Source organism: Corella eumyota, chromosome 4 (genome assembly GCF_963082875.1).
Source record: "Corella eumyota chromosome 4, kaCorEumy4.1, whole genome shotgun sequence".
Taxonomy (NCBI): domain Eukaryota; kingdom Metazoa; phylum Chordata; class Ascidiacea; order Phlebobranchia; family Corellidae; genus Corella; species Corella eumyota.
In genome coordinates, this window is record NC_137493.1 from 10,930,022 (window position 1) to 10,953,250 (window position 23,229).

Sequence of the window (23,229 nt, forward strand, 5' to 3'; positions counted from 1 at the left end):
TTGTTTTGTTCATTTTGCTTTTACTGTAATACTATTTTATAAATTTAAAAAAAAAAAATTATGCATAAGAAAACTGTTTATTTGGTAAAAAATTAAAAAAACGTTACAATTAAAAATTTGAGTTTTGGAAATTTTTGTTACACTTTTTAAAGCTTTGCATTAAAAAAAAAACTAGTTTTAAAAGCTTTTGTGAGTCAAGTTAGTTATTAAACATTAAAATTATTGAAGCACAAAATTTATTTGTTTAAAATTGACTCAAAAACGGATTCTATTTAGGCAAATAGTATTGTTATATATTACATATTTTAAATTGATGCATTGCAAGCTCAGTAAATTGTTTTTAAACACTTCGCACTAAAATGATTGTTGAATTACTACCTAAATTGCGAACTTAAAATAGTGCATGCCTATGTTAACACTTATCTTATTTTGCGTAAATAATATTGCACATAACCATTTTAAAATAACAAAGTTCGGTAATTTTGCTGCAGTTTATAAACTATTTTAATTGTCTTTTTAATAATAATAATAATAATATTAATAATAAAGATAATAATAATAATAAAATAATAATAATAATAATTATAATAATCTGTCATTTAATATAAAGTGAGTATATTAGATTAGGGAAATTTACTTAGGATATAAAAGTAATTTGATTGATAAATATCAAAAATACGTGATCTGAAATTATTAGTATTTGTATTAAAAATGCGTAAATATTTTAAACATAATCCGTCTAGAATTAGTTACATATATATTTAGCTTTAAGTAATTCAGTAACGGTTAGTATATTATGTTAGCAACATTTATCAAAAACAATCAAGTAAAATTAAAGGTAAATCAATTAAAAATAAGCATTTGAAATTTAGTAAGTCAATGCCTAGAAAATACAACAGATTTTTTGTGATTTTCTGGTGTTTGATTTAGAACATTATCCGCATTTTAAACTATAACTGTCATATTTTAAGGGTTTTATTCCGCCATGCAATGCACGTACCCAAACCTATTTTAAGTAAACATTTTTTAATTTACATAGAAAACAGTAATTTTAGTTTTTTTTATACTAGTACAGATGCAAAAAATTCACTTTTATCATAGGTCAAAATGTTATATGTCGCTTGCCAACTGAAAAAAATTTACAATTTATTTTACTAAGTGAACGTTTTACCAAAAACCATATGGACAAAAACGGCATTTTAGTGATAACATAATATAATATTTTTTAATATAATTTTAACGCTCGCCCTGTAAATTTTCTTTAGTTTCGACAAAAAACGGTCATAATTTTAATAAATATGGATTTTAAAAATTTCGTTTTTGGAAAAATATTTATTTAAAAAAACTTTTTTTTAAATACAAGCTGATAATGTTTTGTACTTAATAATAAACTTTAATAGAACTAGAGGAACTTGTTAATTCAATTTACTCGATTTCCAATTTTGCTTTTTTTCTAGCGATTTTGGTAAAGAGATATCTGTACTTGTTAAAACTTTTACCGGCTGTGAGACAGATTACTTCCGTTAGCACTATCTGACTTATACGTATTTCACAAAGTTGTTTAAAATTTAAAATTAGAGGTAAAATATAAGAATTTTTTGGGGGGTTTTACATCTAAATATTAAAATTTTCTTGTTTTAAATTTTATGTTACTTTTATTTTTTTTGTTAATACCTTATAAATGTTATTTATTATACAAAGATGATTTTTCTTATAGGCTACATTAATATAACGATTTTTATGTGTTTGTTTATTTAATCTTGATTTATAAATCTTTCAAAAATTAGAAAGCAACAAAAAATAAAAACATTACATTTTCACCAAACACAAATAATGTTGCTTTTTGATTATTTTCTTCTATTAAAAACATAAAAAACAGTTGTAACTGGTATTATTAGCTTATGATAACCAGATTAAAAAAACAAAAATAATACATTAATACTTTTTATAAATGGAAAAAGGTAATAAAATACTTACCCGTTAAGTCCTAATGAAATACGTTTCGCCAAAATAACCTTAAGGAAAAAACATTAATTTAGAATATTTGAAAATTTTTTTTGACTGTTTTAAATATTAAAAGTTGTACAAAAAAGTTATTCAGGTTTAATATTAAGCATTTTTTATTGTAAGTGAAATTTGTATGTATTAACGAAAAAGGCAATTTAAATGGCAAATATATAAGTGGGAAATAACTAAATATTTCATTCTTTTACATTGAACTAAATTATTATTTTAATTATTTCTAAATAAAATAAAAAAATGTGCTAAAGTGTTAAAGCTTTATAAATATAATTCCATTTTAACCAACGTCAAAAATTAAATCTTACCTCTTTCGTCAAACTTCGTTTTTTTCTGCACTTTGCCCCCTTGAACTTCAACCTTAAAAAATTTTAGTTTCTTACTTTATATTAAATCTTGTTTTAATTAAAAAATTAGTAAGAAAAAGTATGCTTTATTAAAAGGTTTTTAAAAAAAATTTACCCATGAAATCTCTGGTCGTTGATTTTTTCGTTTAATCTAGCAGCATCAGAAATCGTCAACAACCCTAAAACCAAAATAGCCAACAAAAGTTTGTTTTATTAAACTTTTGACGTTAATTTAATTCTAAAATAAAAACATAAATAAGTAGTAATTGCACCTGTTAGTTTTTTTTACAATTAACTATTTTTAACAAACTTTGCCTTTTAAAAAATCCTTTTTAATCAATATATTTTTATTAAAATATTTTATTCATATCCTAACCTGTCAACTCTTATTATCTTTTAACCCATTAACTTTAATTAACTTTATCAGAAATGAGTTTTAAAATCTAAATTTAATATATAAACCTAAAACGAATGTTTGTGTCAAATTTAGCTGTTTAAAATAAATATTAACGATTTTATATTTTCCTTAACTTTAATAAAAATTCGTTTTTAATGTTTTAATGATAATATCATTAGGCAAATATAATTACTTCTAAACTTTAATAATATTGATAAGCTATACAAGAAATGAGTTCTATAACCGGAATTTTAATGTATAACCTGAAAATAATTTTTTGGTTTTTAAAGAGATGGTTCGGTCGTAGAGTTTCTTTTTTAATTATGTTGGAATTTTTCCAACTTGCACGAGGATACCATTATTTTAAAAATTGGTCAAGTAGTTTTTAAGATATCGGGATTTGAAGATAAATATTGTAAATAGGGAAAGTCCCAACGCTCGCGAGTCACGTGACGCACGATGTCATCGTCGTAAGATCATATGCTGGCAGCCAAAGGAAAATGACCTTATTTTGTGCTCTCTGACCCGTTTGTTGTACTTTTTTTTTTTAGTTGACCTGTTTTTTTCTTGCAAGAGTTTGTAAGCGTTTTTCGCTGGTAAATTTTCAAAAATAACAACATAACCTTAATTTGTTAGAATTTTTTAAATACAGCCTACCAAATTAAAAATACTTTAAAAGTAAAAAGTGTCTTATATAATATGGCTAAATATTGCTTTTTATGTTAAGTTTGTTTTCTGCAAAAAATTTAAAAAAAAGTACAACAAACGGCTCAGAGAGGACAAAATAAGGTCATTTCCCTATGTCAGCCAGCATATGATCTTACGACGATGACGTCGTGCGTCACGTGACTCGCGAAAGTTGAGACTTTCCTTATTTAGAATATTTACCTTTAAAACCCGATATCTCAAAAACTACTTGACCAATTATTAAAATAATGGTATCCTCGAGTAAGTTGGAAAAAATCCAACATAATTAAAAAAGAAACTCTGCGACCGAACCCTCTCTTTAAATAAACATTAATATTACTATATTTCTATTCACTTTAATATATAAATCAGTATAATCAATCATTCCTATTAAAGCAAACCTAATAAATTATTAACCTATTACCTGCGTTATTAATTATAAAAAAAATGAGTTTTGTAATCGGAATTGCAATCTATTTTAGGAACAGAAAAAATGTTTTATCTTTGTTTTGCGTCTTAACTTTGATTTAAATTAAAAAAAAGACTTAATGATAATTATTGTGTTTGATGTAGTTTGACATATAGATTATTAGAATTAAAAAACAATCTTAGATACTTAAATTTAAAATAGCAAACTTTGCTTATTTTTACTTTTAAGCTATTTAATAATTTTGTACCAAACTTTGGCATTTAACCTCAAGTTAGCAAATTATTCAAATCAATGCGCCTAAGGTGATCCAATCCGTATTCAAGTTGAGGTCGATTCTTACTCTTATTATCCTTTAAAAAGTGCTTCAATAGTTTAAGCAGTCGTTATTAATCGTAATTTGCGTTACACGTAAATTTTTGCCAATAATTTTATGTAAAATCCCTTTAAAGTAGACATTTAGTTCAAAATACAATGTATCTAAGTTATATAAGGGTTGTTGCTAAAACTTGTCTTATAAACCGGCTTTAAAATAGTGCTTTATTAAAAGTTTGTGGTAATGTTTACAAACTTGTAACGATGCTGCCTTTAATAAGCTCTAAGTCTCACATTTTAGTTAAATCTCTTTTTTATAACTACTACATATATTAAAAATGTTTTTTTCATCTATACCAGTTGTTAAACTATATTTCAATAAAAAAAAGCTATTTTTGATTTTTCTATTGATTATAATAAATATTGTTAATAAACTATAAGTCATATGCATAGGTGGGCACCGTTACTTAAAATATCAACTTCAATAGCGGGTGTTCGTTAATAAATCGTGAACTTCGATAAAACTAAACCGTTACTTAAATACGAATGTATCAGAAGTTACTAAAAACGCTATAACCATTTTTGTGTTTTACAACGAAATGGAGAATGCCAGTTGCATGATTTACGTTTTATTAAAGAGGTAAAGGATTATTTAGATATTAAATTTAATTTCCGCAGGAAAGCTATAAATTTTATGCTTTTTTGTAGCGATATTTTTATAGTCTGAGAATTCAATTAAAAAATATTTAAAAAAAAATTTATTATAATGTACAACAATATTTATGGCTGAAGATTATGTTTGTATATTATACAAAATAACTGTAATTTATCGAATATGGAATCAATAAATCGCCTGTGAACAAAGCGAAAAGTAGTTTGATCTGCAAAACGATTACACGATCTTAAATCTATTTACATGTTTATTGGTTTTAAATATTATTAAATATATTTTCTGGTTAATTAAACTTCTAATATTTCCAGTTTAAGTCTAACAAGTTCCACGCCTTTTGTTAATTACTAAAAAACGGGTGGTAAAAGACAAAAACATAAAATAGTCTATATTAACTAAACTCTTAGCATGAAAGCTTAAGGATACATTTCTTTTTTCAAAAAATGTATTTAATTAGTAAATAAACATCTTAAATACTTAATTGTAATTCACGCATTCTGAAATAATATAACTAATTAGTTACCAGTTAATAAGTCCCCAAAAAGTAATTGGTTAGTTAAAACCCTCCAATACAAATGAATAAAATGTAAAACAAACGTTTAAGATAGGTATTTGGGATTGTTTATAAAAATGCACTTACAAAGTTTTTGTTTTTTCATTTTTACTTATAATGTAATGTTACAAAATTTTATTTATTTGGCTATAGTTAAATACTTTTAATAAAAAATTATTTACAACTATTTTACACTATAATTAAAATATTATTAACCATCTATCTATCTTTTACGTTTTATGCAAAATAAAATTTTATTTATGTGTTTGTTTATTTAAAATTGAGTCATGATGTTTTTAAGGATTTAAAAGCTACCGAAAAAAAATCATCCCATTATCACCAAGCACAAATTCTTTTGCTTTTTAATTACCTTTTTTCTATAACAAAAATGAAACAAATAGCTGTCTTTATAATAAAAGATTTAAAAACTTAAAATAATTAAATAAATTATTTTTTTTAAATAAAATATTTAAAAAGGTACGAACCCTGGTGGCAATCCCCAAATCTTAGTAAAGTTGTCCTACAAAAAAAAGTTGTTTATTTAAAATTTTACAAAAATATCTGACTAAAGAACGGCAAGCTTTTGTATTTTATGTAAATATAAGTTTAAGTGTTAAATGCTTTGTAATATTTTACTAAACAAAACTAATGAAGTATGTAAAATCTGTTTTAACATAACCAATTATTTATAAAATCCTCTATTTTTTTACATTTTAATTCTTTAAAATATATGATGTAACCCTATCTCTAACCACAACTTAATAAACATTATTTCCTATAATAAATTAATATTATTTTTTAATAAATATTATTAAGATGTATAATAAACAACTTCAGGTATTTAAAAAAAAGAACTAGTTTAATTTAAAAAGAGTATTTAAAATTATTAATTTTATTTAAACCTACATCAAAAAAAATAATTTTACCTTTTTCTTTACACTTCGCTTTTTTACATTCAGTTCCATTGCATTCCAAGCTATAGTTTTTAAAGTTATACAATTTAATTTTTTTCGTGTTTTAAATAAAGACCATAACATAAAATGTAATGACAATGCGTTTTTTACCTACCTTCTAGGTGCTGGTGGTCCTCTCATATTGCTTAAACTGGAAGCATTAGTAAAAGCCAGCAACCACAAAAACAATACAATTATTAAAACTTTGTTCATTTTTTTGGCACTTGATAAGGCTAAAACATTAAAAAATAAGGCTGAAATATTTTGAATTTTTGTTTTTGTTTAGATTATGTAGCTTTTAGCGTTATAGTTGGTTATTAAATATTTTAACTTTTTAAACTGTGCTATTTTTAAAATTTTAAAAAATTTAATAATTTTGTAACCTTTTAAAACTACGTGTTAAACAAAACTAAAGAAGTCTAAGATTAACTTAAAAATATTTTGGTTGATATGTATACTTAGAATTATTGCGCCAAAGGCAATGCATACTTAATTATGTTTTATTGGTACTCTTTGTCAAATTCAGACGCACATGTGGGTCAAACAGTTTTTCATTTGTATGTTCTTTTAGTTTAGTGGAATGGCATAGGTACGTTTCGCGTTGTACTAAAAATAAATTTGAATATAATTTCGACAAACTAGAATTTTGGGGGCCCGTGATTGGTGTAATATTATTTTGTTATGTTTCAACATAAATAACAGTTTTTTTAAACATCGAGCGTTTACTATTCATAAAATTTACAGCATTGCCTATAACGAAACTGTCGAAAATGAATGTGGTATTTTTTTAACTACTTTGGCCTTTTTTTTCTATGCTTTATTTTTTGCCAGTACAAAAAAAATTAAATATTTATACACTTTTAAGCAAAATTTAAAACCGTAAACTTGACATGTTTAAATATTTTTTAGTATTATTAACACTTAATTTAATGGTAACATAATTTTTGTTATTATTGTGTTCAATAGTTTTTCAAGTTTTTTGACCTTTTGTACTACAATAAATATGTGTGAACATTATTTTTAAATAATATAAAATGCACGTAATTTATTGAAAATAGCGTTATTAAACGAATTGCCCTTTGACATGTGAGCCTGACATGTTTTGCGGGATTGCACGACCTTAACATTAATAATTATATGTGATGTGTTATCTCTTTATTGTTTTTTAACATTATCGATCGCATTGAAAAATAAGTTAAACTAGTACCACGCCGCTTGGTAAATATTTTTAAAGTTTTGTATGGGTAAAAGGTCAAAAAGATGACATGGCCTACAACACCGTAACTTTTAATGTCAAATTAATGTGAGTTTAAATAACTAATACATAAATTACTTGTACATAATTTTAAGTTGCCTATTTTGAAATAATAAAAATAATTAGTTACTAGGCCTTTAAATGCTAAGATAAATGCTAGCTAAAACACCAACCAATACAAATAGTATAAAAAAATAAACCCAAGGCATATGGTTTAAGCATAAAATTACTCATTATTATATACTTCCTCATTTACCTTTTTTTATTTAACATTTTCTTTAATTTCGCGGAATATGCTTTGGTTACGGTATCTTGAAAACGTATACGTATACGCCCGCTATGCTATACGCAATATGATTATGCACATCTATTTTTAAGCAGTCAATTATAATTTTTTTTACATTCAGAAAAAGAAAACTACGACTTATACACTATTAATTATACAAACTTACATAACTATTTAAAGCTTTTTAGATACTAATTGCCTCTGGTGGTGCCTTTAGCTTTTATTTTTTATTGCAACAACAACCCAAAAAACAAAACAATCCACAAAAGTTTTTTCATTTTTACTGCACTTAATAATGTTATAAAAATATTAATGTTCACCATTGATTTTTTTACATGTTTAACTCAATTATTTTTTGTAAAATTGTTTTGTTGCTTCACAATACTACAGCTAAATAGACAACTTTAAGACTAGCATTTCAAATCAAATTAAATACAAATGTTTACTAAAAATGCGTTGCGTGCGTATATTGCACGGAAAATTAAACTTTTAAAGTTGAATACAATACTGTCTTAAAACAAAAATTGAACTCTTTAAGTTGACATTAAAAAATACAATACAAATTTTGTATTTAGAAAATGCAATAATTTCAAAAAAGTTTTTGATTAAACGAAACTTATTGCTCTTATTTTTATGTTTGTCATTAGACCTTATCCATAATTATTTATTTTGTTATTAAATTATATTTTTTGATATCAATTCGATAAAAATCATTTGCTTTATTTACTTTAAAATAAATAAACTACTAATTAACTTTTATATACAATTTATACGCAATTTTTTATGTTGTTGTGTTTGTTTATTTATAGTTAGATCATAATGTTTTTAATTATTAAAAAGCAACAAAAAAATAAAAACATTACAATTTTACGAAACACAAATGTTGTTGCTTTTTTTCACATTTTTCTATTCAAAATGCCTAAAACCAATTAAATAGTTGTTTTTTTACGATAAAAGGTTTAAAAACTAAATTAAAATTAGCAAACAACTGTCGATATATAAAATAGTTAGAAAGTTACAAACCCTGAAGGTGGCAATCCTCTAGGCTTAGCAAAATTTTCCTACAATAAAAAGTTGTTAAATTAAAATGTTATAAATAATATCTGACTGAAGATGGTTAATTTAAAAACAACCTGGCTGATTTTTTTTAAAGGTTAATTTTTACAAACTAAACGCTCCGTAATATTTTACTTTGTAATTAAAAAAAAACTAATAAAATATGTAAAGCCTGCTTTAAGAGAAACCTATTATTTTTATAATCCGTTCTTTTTATTACATTTAATTCTTTAAAATATATGATCTAACCCATAATATAACCTAACATTAACCCAATAAATATTATATGTTATAAAAGGTTATTACAATTTCTTTTTATTAAACATTATTAAAATATATAATTAACAACTTCTAGAAAAAAAACTACCTTTAAAAGTTAATATAAAAGTTAATATATTTTATAAACCTACATTAAAAAATTAATTTTACCATGTTTTTTACACTTCGTTTTTTTCTACATTCAGTCCCATCGCATTCCAAGCTATAGTTTTAAAGTTTTACAGTTTAATTTATTATTGTTTTAAATAAACATAATAATTAACTTTTTAATTCCACGTACCTCTTGGGTGCTGGTGGCCCTCTAATATTGCTCAAACTGGAAGCGTTGTTAGTAGCCAGCAACCCCAAAAACAAAACAATCAAAAAAACTTTGTTCATTATTTTCAGCACTGTTATACTGTGGTTTTAATTAAAAATATATAACCAAAATATTTTTATTTTTATATTTGCTTAAGTTAAACATGTAGATTTTTACGCTAATTGGTTATTCAATTTTTAAATTCTTTAACTTTGTTTTTTTAATTTCTAAAATTTTAACAACTTTGTAGTCTGCCTTTGTGTTAAACTAAAATCAATAACTTAAGGGAATTAAAGTAAAAGTGTTTTTTGTTTGTTACGTATATTAATGCGCCAAAGGCAATGCGTATTCGAGTTGTGGTTCATCGTCACTCTTAGTCGAACTTAGGCGCACATGTGAGCCTAACTGCAATTTATTAGTATGTTATTTTAGTTTATTGAAATGGCATAGGTACGTTATGCGTTGTATTTTTAACAAACTTACTACAATTTAGCAAACATGTTCACCAAGATTTCAGGTAATCGCGATTGAGGAGCGCTTATAGTAGATCAATGCCTAGCTTATTGTTCATAAGCTAATCTTTTGAACAATAAAAATAATTTAATTTAATAAAACTTTTGGTGGAAATATTTTTTTATCTTCCATAATTTTGTTACGCTAATATTGGCTCATTGTATGATGTGTATAGTCAATGTCGTTAAATTTAAAACCTGTTTTTAAAATCTGTGGTTTTATTTTGAATTTTTATTTTATCCTTGGTTATTCTTGTTAAGCAGTTATTTTTCGTCTCGCTAAAAGTAGTTGAATTTCGAAGATTCGGATTTTAAGGTTTTTTTAATTTGTTTAATACATTCCGATTTAGAAAATCTATTTAAAAATAGTTGCATATAAAGTAATTGTACAGTAAATATTTAACTGCGTAGTCATTCCAAGAATAATTTAATAAAAAGTCAGAAAACAAGTAGTGGTAAGAACCGGCAGCGTGGTGTAGTGGTAAGAACATTTGCTACACCATCATGAGGTCGTCGGTTCAATCCCCACTGCTCTCATGCTGTAGCGCCCTTAAGTAAGGCGCTATGAACGGTATAAACTCCTGCTAAGCCAGCACTTAATCAGCCGCATAATTACTGGGTAATTTTAATCAATAATATCCCAAACTGCTAAAAGCAACTTGGCACCGAGTCGGAGTAACTGATGTTACTCTATGTTTAGGTCGCGCATTCGACCTTTCCATATCGAGGTTAAGATATATACAAAAAAGGGTAATTAAAAACAAATAACTAACAATAACAATTCCCAAATCTTTCGATTGGGTCGACGGAGACCGCTACAATTCCAATGTACAACAATATTTATGGCTAAAGATTAAGTTTGTATAGTATTTAAAATGCTTGTAATTTATTTATTAAGGCATAAATAGAACGCCTGTTGACAACGGAAAGTGACATAATCTGTGGGACGATTAAACGATCCAAACGTGTTTTATTGATTTTAACGTTTTTATTGTTTTACTGATGTTTTATAAATTTTGGCATAAAAGCTTGTTGCATACATTTCTTTTTAATTAGTAAATAACTATTTTAAATACATAGTTGTAATTTACGCATTCTAGAATAATATAAAAAATTAGTTACTAAATAATAAGTCTCCAAATGCTAAAGTAAATGTCTAGTTATCACCCTTAAATGCAAAATGGATAAAATGTAAAACAAAGGCTTGTGGTATGTATTTGGGATGCTTATAAAATGCACTTACATAGTTTTTTTTTTTTTTTTATTTTGGTTTTTAATGTAATGTTACAACAAATTTTCATTTAGCTTAAATTAACTATTTTAATATAAAAAATCATCTATAACCATTTTATACTATAATTAAAATACTACTAACTATCTATTCGTCTTATTTCATTTATACAAAACAAAATATTAGTATGTGTTTGTTTATTTAATGTTGAGTCATAATGTTTTTAGGGATTAAAATGCTGCCGAAAAAATTATTATATTACCACCAAACACAAATGTTTTTGCTTTTTGATTACTTTCTCCTACAATATATGTAAAACAAATTGATGAGTTGTTCGTATATTGAAACGTTTAAAAACCTAAAATAATTAAATTACTTTTTTTAAATAAAATATTTAAAAAGGTACAAACCCTGTCGGTGGCAATCCTCTAATCTCAGTAAAGTTGTCCTACAATAAACAGTTGTTAAATTAAAATGTTTTTAAAAATTGCTATTTAAATCTCTAAGGAGAATCCAAAAAATGTTTTTTTTTTATTTAAACCTGTGCCAAAAGATTAATATTACCTTTTTCTTCACATTTCATTTTTTTCTACATTGACCCCCACCGCATTCCAAGCTATTTTTTTTAAGTTACACTAATTAATTTATTTTTAATTTAAATACAAACAATAATATACAACGTAATAGCAAATTTAAAGTTTTTAATTTCACGAACCTACTAGGTGCTGGCGGCCCTCTAATATTACTTAAACTAGAAGCATTAGTAATAGCCAGCAGCAACCCCAAAAACATAAAAATTATCAAAATTTTATTCATTTTTAGCACTGTAACTTTTTTGAAAAAAATTTATGAAAACGGATTTTAAACAAATAATTAATTTAAAAAGGATTTTTTAAAAAGTGAAAACAAATGAAATAATTTTAAGAAAGTTAATTAAATAAAGAATGAAAACAAATGAAGAGAATTTGAATTTAACAAAATAATCAAAGGAATTTATAGTTAAGTTGTTTGACAGACAAGTAGGATAATAGAATAAGTTTATTATAAAATTAGGGTAAGTAGGGTATAATTTAAATTAATGAAAATTATAGCTTAAATTATAATTGTTTTGGTTAATTGGGATCCGTTCCATTAGCCTTTTACCATTTGCTTCCTTTTTTTCCGTTAAACTACTACTCGTCGAAAAAATCCGCCTAATTAAGATCCGTTCCATTTGTTTCCGGTTAGTTAGATTTTTCCATTTATTTCCGTTAATTTTTTTTCCGCCAAAAAGTTATCCGTCAAAGAAATCTGCTTCATTAAAATCCGTTCCATTTGTTTCCGTTCCATTTTTTTTCGTTCCAACTATTTCCGTTCCATTTGTTTCGGTTCCATTTGTTTCCTTTCCATTTAATTCGGTTCCGTTTGTTTCCGTTCCATTTGTTTCGGTTCCATTTGTTTCGGTTCCATTTGTTTCCTTTCCAATTGTTTCCTTTCCATTTCTTTTCTTTCCAACAGTTTCTAGCACCCCCTTTAATTACGTCAATTTTAAGTAAATTATAACATATTGTAAACTTTTTCCGTTGACAGGGCTTGCAGGACAATTACACGACCTTAACATAGATATTCACATATGATACTTTGGTCCGAGTAATGTTTAAAACCTTTGTTAGTTTTGAACATTTTTAACCGCTTTGCCTGATAAATAACCTGTTGATTTTTTAGCTCGAAATAAGTTTAACAAGTATCACGCCGCTTGTTAATTAATTTAAAAATTTTGTAGGGTTAAAAATAAGTCAAAAGGTGACATAGCCTTTCTTAATTTAACTTACTTGTTTCACTTAATTTTTTTCCTATGCTAAAACAATGCAAGTATAAATAATTAATACATTAAACACTAATACATATTTTTAAGTCGTGGATTTTAAAATAATAAAAATAAATAGTAACTAGATAATTAGAATTCAAACGTTAAGATAGATGTCTAGCTAAAACACCAATCAAACCAAAAGTATAAAAATGTCTAACCGAGGCATATGGTTGGATTGCAAGTGCTAATTAATATATACTTACTCATTTCTTATTCTTGTTTGGCCTCTTACATACATATTAACTATCCATTAAGCATGCCCTGTTCTTATTCCTTTTGCTAAAAAGTTTAATACCTAAAAATCGTATTTCGTCTCTTCCTTTTTTATTTTTTTTATATTTTAGTTTTTATTTTTTAGGCTTGTTATATACAGCTTTTTTTGAGTTTTTTTTTCGATTTTTTATTTTCCGGTTCCTTCATTTTCCGTTTGTATTTTTAGCCCTGTTTTCGTGGTATGTAGGTGGAGATTGCTTATACAAATACACTTACATAGTTTCAGTTGTTTATTTTGTCTTATAATGTAATGTTACAATTTTTTTTCATTAAGCTTTTGTTAAGTCCATTTATATGAAAACTGATTTATATTTTCTCATTAATTCTAAATACAATTTCACACTCGGTTGGACACCATTAGCCGCTATTGTGCGCTTCTTTTGGATCGCCTTATCGCCTGGTCATTTCAAGTTTTTCCCTTTTTTCCAGCGTTCTTAGTCACGTGATTTGTGTTTCGCCTTTTTTGTCTTTATTTGTATCGTAACTTGGAATAATTTTGGAATTCTACTTTTAGTACGTCATATATTTAGAATACGATTCGCCCTGTTCTAACATTTCATAAATGGTCTTTAGTTAGTTTTTGTTAAAAGTAATATTGATTTGTAAGTGTTAAGCCAGTATTGTTTTTGTTAATTGTTTTTCTTGTGTACTGAATATTGAATACATTGTAGAGTATTTCAATTGTTGTATCAGTCGAGTTAGACAGTTGCAATTCTGGGCCCATTATCGGTATTATTTTTATATTAACTGAGATCAATCTGTGATCAAGGGGCGTATTTTATTCTCCGATCAACCTATTGTTGGTCACGTGGGGTATAGTTAGACAAACCCTACATTTATTTATGAATTGTATGACATTTGGTCATATCATTGAGTTAGTATAGTTAGTTAGATTTGTAGATTGTTTGACTTAAGATCAAGTTTGGATATATAATTTGGAAAGGATTTTTTGGATTTACATATAAGAATGAATTTGGAACCAAGTACCAGCGGTCAAGCTTCGACATCGAAACCCGTCGAAGAACCCAGTGTCGATCCGAAGTCTGCCCGAAAAAATGCTTTGGCAAATTTTACTCGAATTGAAAACCAGCTCCTTAAAGAAATCAATGCTCAAAAGGAGGCAAAGCTGGTCACTGGATGCAAAGCAGTTTTCGACACCGCCTACGATAAATGTTTATCGGCGTGCAACGAATTCTTGGCTGTTCAAGCTGAAGTTGAAAAGCCAAAGGCACAGGCCAAAATTGATGAAGTTAAAAGCCGATATGCGACAATGAACGAAAGGTCTCAAAGTTTTCTATCTTTGTGTGTAACCTCTGCTTCACCAACACATGGAGCTCCCTCAGTAATTGGGTCCCGCCATTCTGGATCTGTTAGCTCGCAAAGAAGCAGAGGTAGCGTCGAGGCGCTTAAAGTTCAAGCCGAACAAGTTCAAAAAGAAGCTGAATTAAGTCTTCGTCAGCTTGAAATTCAAAAGCAACAAGAAGAAGAAGAGGCAGAAGAAGAAGTCCGCGAAGCTGAAGCTAGGGCTCGTCGGAAAAAGCGCACTGCGGCCCTTAAAAGCATGGGCGCACAAATTGAGCTTGAAAAGGAAGTAACCAGGGCTCAATCCAAAGTTCTTGAAGCCGAAGCCGAGTTAGAGGGTAGCGTTTTTGGGTCTGACGGATTCGTAGAAAGGCCATCAATTTCACTTCGACAATTCGCTTCACCAGCTGCTTTGGGGATTGATCAAGCTATTAACAACTTATCACCCAAACGGAGTGACCCGACCCCTATCTTAGTTCCCCAAACGGGGCCGGTGTATGATTCCACGCCTATTGTCAAAGAAACCCAGCAAAGTGTGCCCCGTAGCCAATATTTGCCAAGCTACTTAGCGCAAGACGCCACCTTGCCAAGAATTACGATTGACAATTTTAATGGCGACATTTTAGAATATGATTCTTTCATCATGCAGTTTGATGAATTTATAGATTGTAAAATATCGGATGACGGCGCCAAATTGCAGTTTTTGTTGAAGTATTGCACTGGCGAGGCGTTTGAGGCAATTAAAGGTTGCAAAGTTATTCGTAACCGAACAGAGGCTTACAGAGAAGCGAGATCACGACTTGATGAAAAGTTTCGTGCGAGTGATCTTATCATGGAGGCGGCAATGGAAACCATACTTATTGGGCCTCCCATTTCTGAGTCAGATTCCGATGCTTGGAATAAATTGGCAGACAGCATGTACTACTGCAGCTGTACCTTAAATGCGGGAGGCTATGAGTCCGAATTAAACAGCCGTGAGACAATAAGCAAAATCTATCGACGATTGCCCGAACAAGTGCGGCGTGATTTTATAAAAATTTCAAAAGATAGAGAAAGAACCGGTAGGAAAACAACCTTCGATGATTTGTTACAGTTCGTAAGGGAGTTGGCCCGATCATCAAGGCATTACTACCAGCGCATTCATTTTGAGCAATGCGATAAAAAATTTTCCGACATGAAAGGGAGGCGATTTCAATCGAAATCAAATCGGCCTGCCAGCAAGAGCTTTAACGTGAAGGAGAAAAGTTCGGCGCCATTATCATTTGTATGCTGTCCTTTGTGTAGGAATGGACACCAGCTGTGGCGTTGCGAAATCTTTAAAATGAAAACGTCGATCGATCGATATAATTTCGTGAAAAATAAAAGGTTGTGTTTCAATTGCTTAAGAGAAGGCCACATGAATAACAATTGTCCGACAACAATGGCCTGCAAAACATGTAGCAAAAAACATCACACTTTGCTTCATTACAACAAACCACAACCGAATGAAAACTTAAACGCACCTACAAATAATGAGAACGCCGAAGAAAGAGCTGTCACCGCCTGCGGTACACAGAAAAGTAAAAATGTGAAACGGTTCAAGGTGCTTCCAGTAAAGGTTTGGGGCAGCGACCCAAACAAAATCGTCCAAACTTATGCATTTTTGGACGACGGTTCCGACACAAGTATGTGTACTAAAACGTTAGCCAATCAATTGGGGCTTAACAAAATCGACCGCCATGTACAGCTATTTACAGCAAATTCACTTACCGAATATGATACCATTGTTGGAGGTATGCATATTCAAGGCATTAATGAAATCGAGTCATTTAATGTAGACGAGCTTATTGTTTTAAACGACCTGGTTGATGTAAGTGAAAGTATACCCACTAAAGATGTAGCAAACCGCTACGCGCATCTTAATGATCTCACGTTTCCGAGACTTAAGAACGCAAAAATTGAATTGCTTCTTGGTAACAATGTACATGAAGCCTTTAGGTTGAAGGAGCAACGTGTGGGTAAACCTGGTCAGCCATTTGGCCTGCATACAGCGCTTGGCTGGACATTATTTGGTTCTGACTACTCTAATAGGTCAGATAACAATGCACGAAAAATCAATTTTCTACATAGCCTAGATGGCATTGACGCTTCTTGTAGAATATTGGTCAACTCGTTTAATCAAGACTTTAAGGATTTAAACGACGTTCAACGCCATGAGGCCTCAATAGAGGATAAAAGGGCTTTGGGAATAATGAAATCGACCGTTAAAAAGGTTGACGGTCATTACCAAATTGGATTACCGTGGAAGGACGATCTTGCAAGACCGTCGAATAATCGGAAAATGGCTGAACGAAGGCTTCAGTACTTAAAGAAGAAATTGCAAGCTAACCCTGAACTTTTTTCCAGGTATAGGGATAAGGTTACTGAATATGTAAATAGTGGCCATGCCACAATGATTTTAGATGGTGAAATTAGGAATTTAAGTAACTTTAAATATTATATACCTCACCATTTTACAGGGCCTAAATTTCGTATTGTTTTTGATTGTGCTGCTAAACATTTAGGCCTATCTCTTAATGACTATTTGTTACAGGGGCCTGATTTAACTAATAATCTGGTTGGCGTGCTTTTGCGCTTTCGCCAGGAAAAAATCGCTTTAGTTGCAGATATAAAGGGCATGTTTCACCAGGTGTTCGTTGATCCCAATGATCGGGATGCCTTTAGGTTCTTGTGGTGGCCAGAAAACGACCTGTCGCGAACTCCGGTTGATTACCGCATGAACGTTCATATTTTTGGCGCGACGTCATCGCCGAGTTGCGCTGCATTTGCATTACGTAAGACAGCTGACGACAACCTGACTGGTGCGAACGAACAAACCCTGAGTACTGTAAGGCAAAATTTTTATGTTGATGATATGTTAAAATCGTGTAGTAGTGTAAATGAAGCCTTGCATTTGTTACGTGATATTCAACCGCTTCTTAAAAGCGGCGGCTTCCATTTAACTAAGTTTATTAGTAATGACAAAACTATACTTGCTTCTGTTCCTTCTGCAGAGTTGGCATCGTCAACGTTAAATCTTGATTTACATGAGTTGCCAACTGAACGTGCGTTAGGTGTTTATTGGGACACCGCCCTTGATTGTTTTAAGGTGAAGGTAAACGTTCAATTAAAACCTTCCACTAGACGTGGTATTCTTTCTATGGTAAGTCAGGTCTATGACCCATTGGGCTTTGCCCAACCATTCATTTTACCTGCACGTAAATTACTGCAGGAAGCATGCAATTCACAAGTAGGTTGGGACGATCTGTTACCCAACAGTCATATCACTAAATGGAATGCATGGTTACGTAATCTAACCCTTTTGGAGCGTATAAGCGTTCCCAGATGCCTTAAGTCTTCTTTAAGCATGTTAAAAAGTATTCAGCTGCACACGTTTTGTGATGCAAGCAGTATTGGCTATGGAGCCGTTAGTTATCTTCGTATTGTTGATTTGCATGATGTGATTTTATGTTCTTTTGTTATGGGCAAGTCTCGCGTTTCACCTTTGAAACCTGTAAGCACGCCGAGACTTGAGCTTACGGCAGCTGTTATTGCCGTAAAACTAAGCACGCTAATTCAGCAAGAGCTTGAGTATAAGCTGGGCGACATTTTCTACTGGACGGATTCGACGACGGTGCTTCAATACATTCTTAATACATCAACACGATTCCACACTTTCGTTGCCAATAGATTGGAATTTATTCACGGTCTTTCTAAGCCGTGTCAATGGAGACACGTTGACACCAAACGTAACCAGGCTGACATAGCATCTCGAGGTCTTATGCCAGACAAAGTGGATAAGGCCGAAATTTGGTTTAATGGCCCGCAGTTTTTGGGTCAAGTTGTTAATGAATGGCCCGCTCGCCCACAAGTTTTGCCCCCGCTTGCCAACGACGATCCTGAGTTGAAACAAGAACCAGCAAAGTGCAATTTCACAAAAGAAATTAGCAGCACTGGCATTGAGCGCCTTTTTTCTCGCTATTCATCTTTTTTCCGATTACAACGCTGCGTGGCATGGCTTCTTCGTTATAAGCAATACCTGAGGTGGAAGGCTGAAACTCGAAATTTAGCAGCAAGTTCAACTTCGTTTAACACCAATTTTCTTAGTCGTCAGGAGATAGATGCTTCCACTACCGCTATCGTACATGCTGTTCAGCACGACGTTTTTCCCGAGGTTATTAAGTTGCTTTCTAACCATGAGAACTTTCAGTCGCCTGTAGTAATGAGTAAAGGAGAACTTCGCAATTCAAAAGTTCTCAGCTCGTTGCAAAAGTTGTCACCCATTTTGGTCAATAATGTAATCTATGTTGGAGGAAGATTACAAAAGTCTTTGGTTGATAGGAATGCAAAGCATCAAATGATCTTGCCTTCAAACCACCCTGTCACTGCCCTCATTATTTCGTCTCATCACATACGTCAAGGTCATTCCGGAACCTTGCATGTGGTAGCCTCTATCCGGGAAAGTTTTTGGATTTTGCGTGGCCAGGCAGCTGTTCGAAAGGTACTACGAAACTGCAGACAATGTAGACGATGGAACGCGAAAATCGGTGAACAAATGATGGCCGCATTACCCTCATCAAGGGTTACTGCCAACAGGCCACCATACACCTGTGTTGGTGTCGATTATATGGGCCCCATACCTGTCAAGCTGGGACGGAGCCAAGTTAAGCGATATGCTTGTGTTTTTAATTGTATGGCCACCAGAGCAGTCCATATTGAGGTTGCACAGTCGCTTGAAACAAGTGCCTTTATAGATGCATACAGAAGGTTCATTTCAAGAAGGCCAACACCGAAACAAATTTTTAGTGACAACGGCACTAATTTCGTCGGTGCCGAACGTGAATTGCGTATGGGTATAAGGAAATGGAATAAAAAACAAATGCATGATGCTATGTTGCAGAATGAAATAGATTGGAGATTTAATCCCCCTGCTGCAAGCCATCAAGGCGGAGTATGGGAGCGTATAATAAGAACAGTTCGAAAAATTATACGTTCAATCACCGGTGAACGAGTTCTTGACGACTACGGTCTCATGACGTTGCTCACTGAAGTTGAAAGGATCTTGAATAACCGACCTTTAACCCCTATTAGTGATGATCCGCGAGACTTGGAAACGCTTTCTCCAAGTATGGTTTTAAAAGGAGCAATCGATATGTCATTGCCCCCTGGAGAATTTATAAAAGCGGATGGTTATAAAAAGTCATGGCGCCTGACCCAACTAGTCGTCGATCAATTCTGGACGCGATGGATAAAAGAATATTTGCCGCTTTTGCAATTGCGACAAAAATGGCTTCGGCCCGTGAGAAATTTTGCTGTTGGTGACGTAGTGTTGATTGTGGATGACACAATTAAAAGAGGATACTGGCCGAAGGGAATTATAGAACAATGTGAAAGTGACTGTAACGGACTTGTACGACGCGTGCGTGTAAAAACCGCCACAACGGTCCTTTGGCGGGATATTAGAAAGCTGTGCCTTCTCGAAGCGCAGCAATGACTTATAACGCGTTTTTCTTTCATTCATTATTGCATGTATCGTTATCATTTCACCTCATGTCACTCGTGTGAACTTTCGTATTTTCTTACCCTTTGATGTGTACGATTATCGTATATTGTTATAATGTAATATTTTCTTTTTTGACGATTATTTCACGTCATACTGTTTGCTGCATGCTCACAGTGTATATTGGTTTCGTTTTTGATATAATGTACTTTGTTTATTGTGAAATGACTTCGTATATTTTGTTGTGTACTCGGTCATTTGGGGCCGGAATGTTAAGTCCATTTATATGAAAACTGATTTATATTTTCTCATTAATTCTAAATACAATTTCACACTCGGTTGGACACCATTAGCCGCTATTGTGCGCTTCTTTTGGATCGCCTTATCGCCTGGTCATTTCAAGTTTTTCCCTTTTTTCCAGCGTTCTTAGTCACGTGATTTGTGTTTCGCCTTTTTTGTCTTTATTTGTATCGTAACTTGGAATAATTTTGGAATTCTACTTTTAGTACGTCATATATTTAGAATACGATTCGCCCTGTTCTAACATTTCATAAATGGTCTTTAGTTAGTTTTTGTTAAAAGTAATATTGATTTGTAAGTGTTAAGCCAGTATTGTTTTTGTTAATTGTTTTTCTTGTGTACTGAATATTGAATACATTGTAGAGTATTTCAATTGTTGTATCAGTCGAGTTAGACAGTTGCAATTCTGGGCCCATTATCGGTATTATTTTTATATTAACTGAGATCAATCTGTGATCAAGGGGCGTATTTTATTCTCCGATCAACCTATTGTTGGTCACGTGGGGTATAGTTAGACAAACCCTACAGCTTTAATTAATTATTAATAAAAAAACATCTACAACTATTTTACACTACAATTAAATTACTACCAACTAACTATTTGTCTCATTCGATTTATTCAAAACAAATTTTTAATATGTGTTTGTTTATTTAAAGTTGAGTCATAATGTTTTTAAGGGTCAAAAAGCTACCGAAAAAAAACATTATATTATCACCAAACGCAATAGCTTTTGTTTTTTAATTACTTTTTTCTATAATAAATATAAAACAAATTAAAAAAAACTTAAAATAAATAAAGTACTTTTCAAAAATAAAATATTTAAAAAGGTACAAACCCTGGCGGTGCTCTAATCTCAGTAAAATCGTCCTACAATAAAAAGTTGTTAAATTAAAATGTTTTAAAAAAATATCGGACTGAAGATAGGTAATTGAAATATCCTGTATTTTATTTGGATGTTGGGCTTTATGAATAAATGACCTGCTAAACATTAAAATAACTATTTAGTTTTGTTAAGCCTACAGTTCCAAAATTTACTTTTCACAAAATATTTAGTATATCTTCCATTAAAATATGTTATTTAAACATATGTATAACTTAGCAAAAAATCACTATTTTAATTTTAAAAAGCAATTCAAAAAATGTTTTTTTTAAATTTATAGCTATTTCAAAAATTAATTTTACCTTTTCCTTTATATTTCGTTTTTTTCTACATTGACCCCTACGCATTCCGAGCTATAGTTTATAAAGTTACACAAATTAATTTATTCTTATTTTAAATAAACATAATAATATGAAATGTAATAACAAACTTTAGTTTTTTAATTCAATGTACCTCTTGGGTGGTGGTGGCCCTCTAATATTGCTCAAACTAGAAACATTGGTAATAGCCACCTAAAACAAAATAATTATCAAAGTTTTGTTAATTTTTTCAGTACTTTTATCCTGTAGTTTTAATTAAAAAATATTTTTATTCTTGCACCTATTTAGGTTATGTAGCTTTTTTCATTGTGTCTATTTTATTTCTAAAATTTTTAATAACTTGTAAATTGTTAAATCAAAATTAAGAATTCTAATATTAACATAAGTTTTTTGGTTGATATGAATACTTCGATTTTTGCCCAAAGGCAATGCATATTTGATTATGTTTTATTGGTACTCTTTGTTGAATTCAGGCGCACATGTGGGCAAAACAGTTTTTTATTTGTATGTTATTTTAATTTAGTGAAATAGCATGGATACGTTTCGCGTTGTACTAAAAATAAATTTAAATATAATTTCGACAAACATGTTTACCGGAATTTTGTGCGCTCGCGATAGCTGGGCGATAATTGTAGTGCACTGTTTTTATGAAAAGTTGGTATAGGTTTAATATTATTTTAGTATGTTTAAGCATAATAAACAATATTTTTACGTATCGAAAGTTGACAATACATAACAATTTTAGCATTGCATATAACAAAACCGTCGTAAATGAATGTAATATATTTTTTTAATTACCTTGACCCTTTTTCTTTCTTTAGTGATTTAAACATTATCAACCGCATTGGTTAAAAATAAGTTTAACTAGTACCACGCCGCTTGGTAAATAATTTAAAAGTTTCGCAAGGGTAAAAGGTCAGAAAGATGACATGGCTTACAGTAGTTTAACTTGCTTGTTGCTCTTAGGTTTTTTTCTTTGCTTTTTTGGTGTAAAAACAATGTAAATAACTAATAAAATTAACTAATACATAAATCACTTATACATAATTTTAAGTCACCCATTTTTAAATAATAGAAATATTTAGTTACTAGCTAACTAGCCTTTAAATGCTAAGATAAAAGTATAGCTAAAAAACCAACCAATACAAAAAAATGAAAATGTACAACTGAGACATATGGTTTGAGTGTAAGTGTAAATTACTAATTATCATATACTTCCGTCATTTCCTTTTTCTTGCTGGGTCTCTAACACGCATATCGGATATCCAGCCGATTTGTTAGCCATTAATTGCTTCAAAGCGAAAAAAGAGTAAAGCCATTAATTGATTTGAAGCCTGTTGGAAGATGCGCTCCGTCTTCTTACATTTTAAAAGAGTAAGCAAAAAAATAAAAATACCAATTGGTAAAAACTGAAACAAACAAAGCTTCATAACCAACTAGCCTTATTTTATTTAAAACTAAGAAGCCAAGCAATATAACAAACAAGCAAAACACCAACCAG

General features: G+C 30.2%; 1 protein-coding gene and 1 long non-coding RNA gene across 4 annotated transcripts; one reads left to right on the top strand and one right to left on the bottom strand.

The window, feature by feature from the left end:
- Window positions 1-2,352: 2,352 nt before the first annotated feature.
- LOC145750586 (uncharacterized) lies at window positions 2,353-9,793 on the bottom strand. Of its 3 annotated transcripts, XR_014283685.1 has the most exons (9): window positions 9,525-9,793; window positions 9,395-9,446; window positions 8,933-8,970; window positions 6,858-6,974; window positions 6,484-6,601; window positions 6,342-6,391; window positions 5,901-5,935; window positions 2,482-2,545; window positions 2,353-2,379 (listed from the first exon to the last, which is right to left on the bottom strand). It is a non-coding gene; the product is annotated as an uncharacterized LOC145750586 (long non-coding RNA). The 3 variants fall into 3 exon arrangements; XR_014283687.1 differs by lacking the exons at window positions 2,353-2,379; window positions 2,482-2,545; window positions 5,901-5,935; ... (1 more) ...; window positions 6,484-6,601; window positions 6,858-6,974 and adding an exon at window positions 7,988-8,828; XR_014283686.1 differs by lacking the exons at window positions 2,353-2,379; window positions 2,482-2,545; window positions 5,901-5,935; ... (1 more) ...; window positions 6,484-6,601; window positions 6,858-6,974 and having other exon boundaries at window positions 7,988-8,970.
- A 4,581-nt stretch (window positions 9,794-14,374) lies between these two features.
- On the top strand, window positions 14,375-20,221 carry LOC145750822 (uncharacterized). The gene has a single exon (XM_082566897.1). The coding sequence runs from the start codon at window positions 14,375-14,377 to the stop codon at window positions 20,219-20,221; it is 5,847 nt and encodes a 1,948-aa protein (XP_082423023.1).
- The last annotated feature ends 3,008 nt before the right edge of the window (window positions 20,222-23,229 follow it).

Bases quoted from the DNA above. Each gene is read 5' to 3' on its own strand.
- LOC145750822 (XM_082566897.1), top strand. From the start codon at position 14,375: ATGAATTTGGAACCAAGTACCAGCGGTCAAGCTTCGACATCGAAACCC.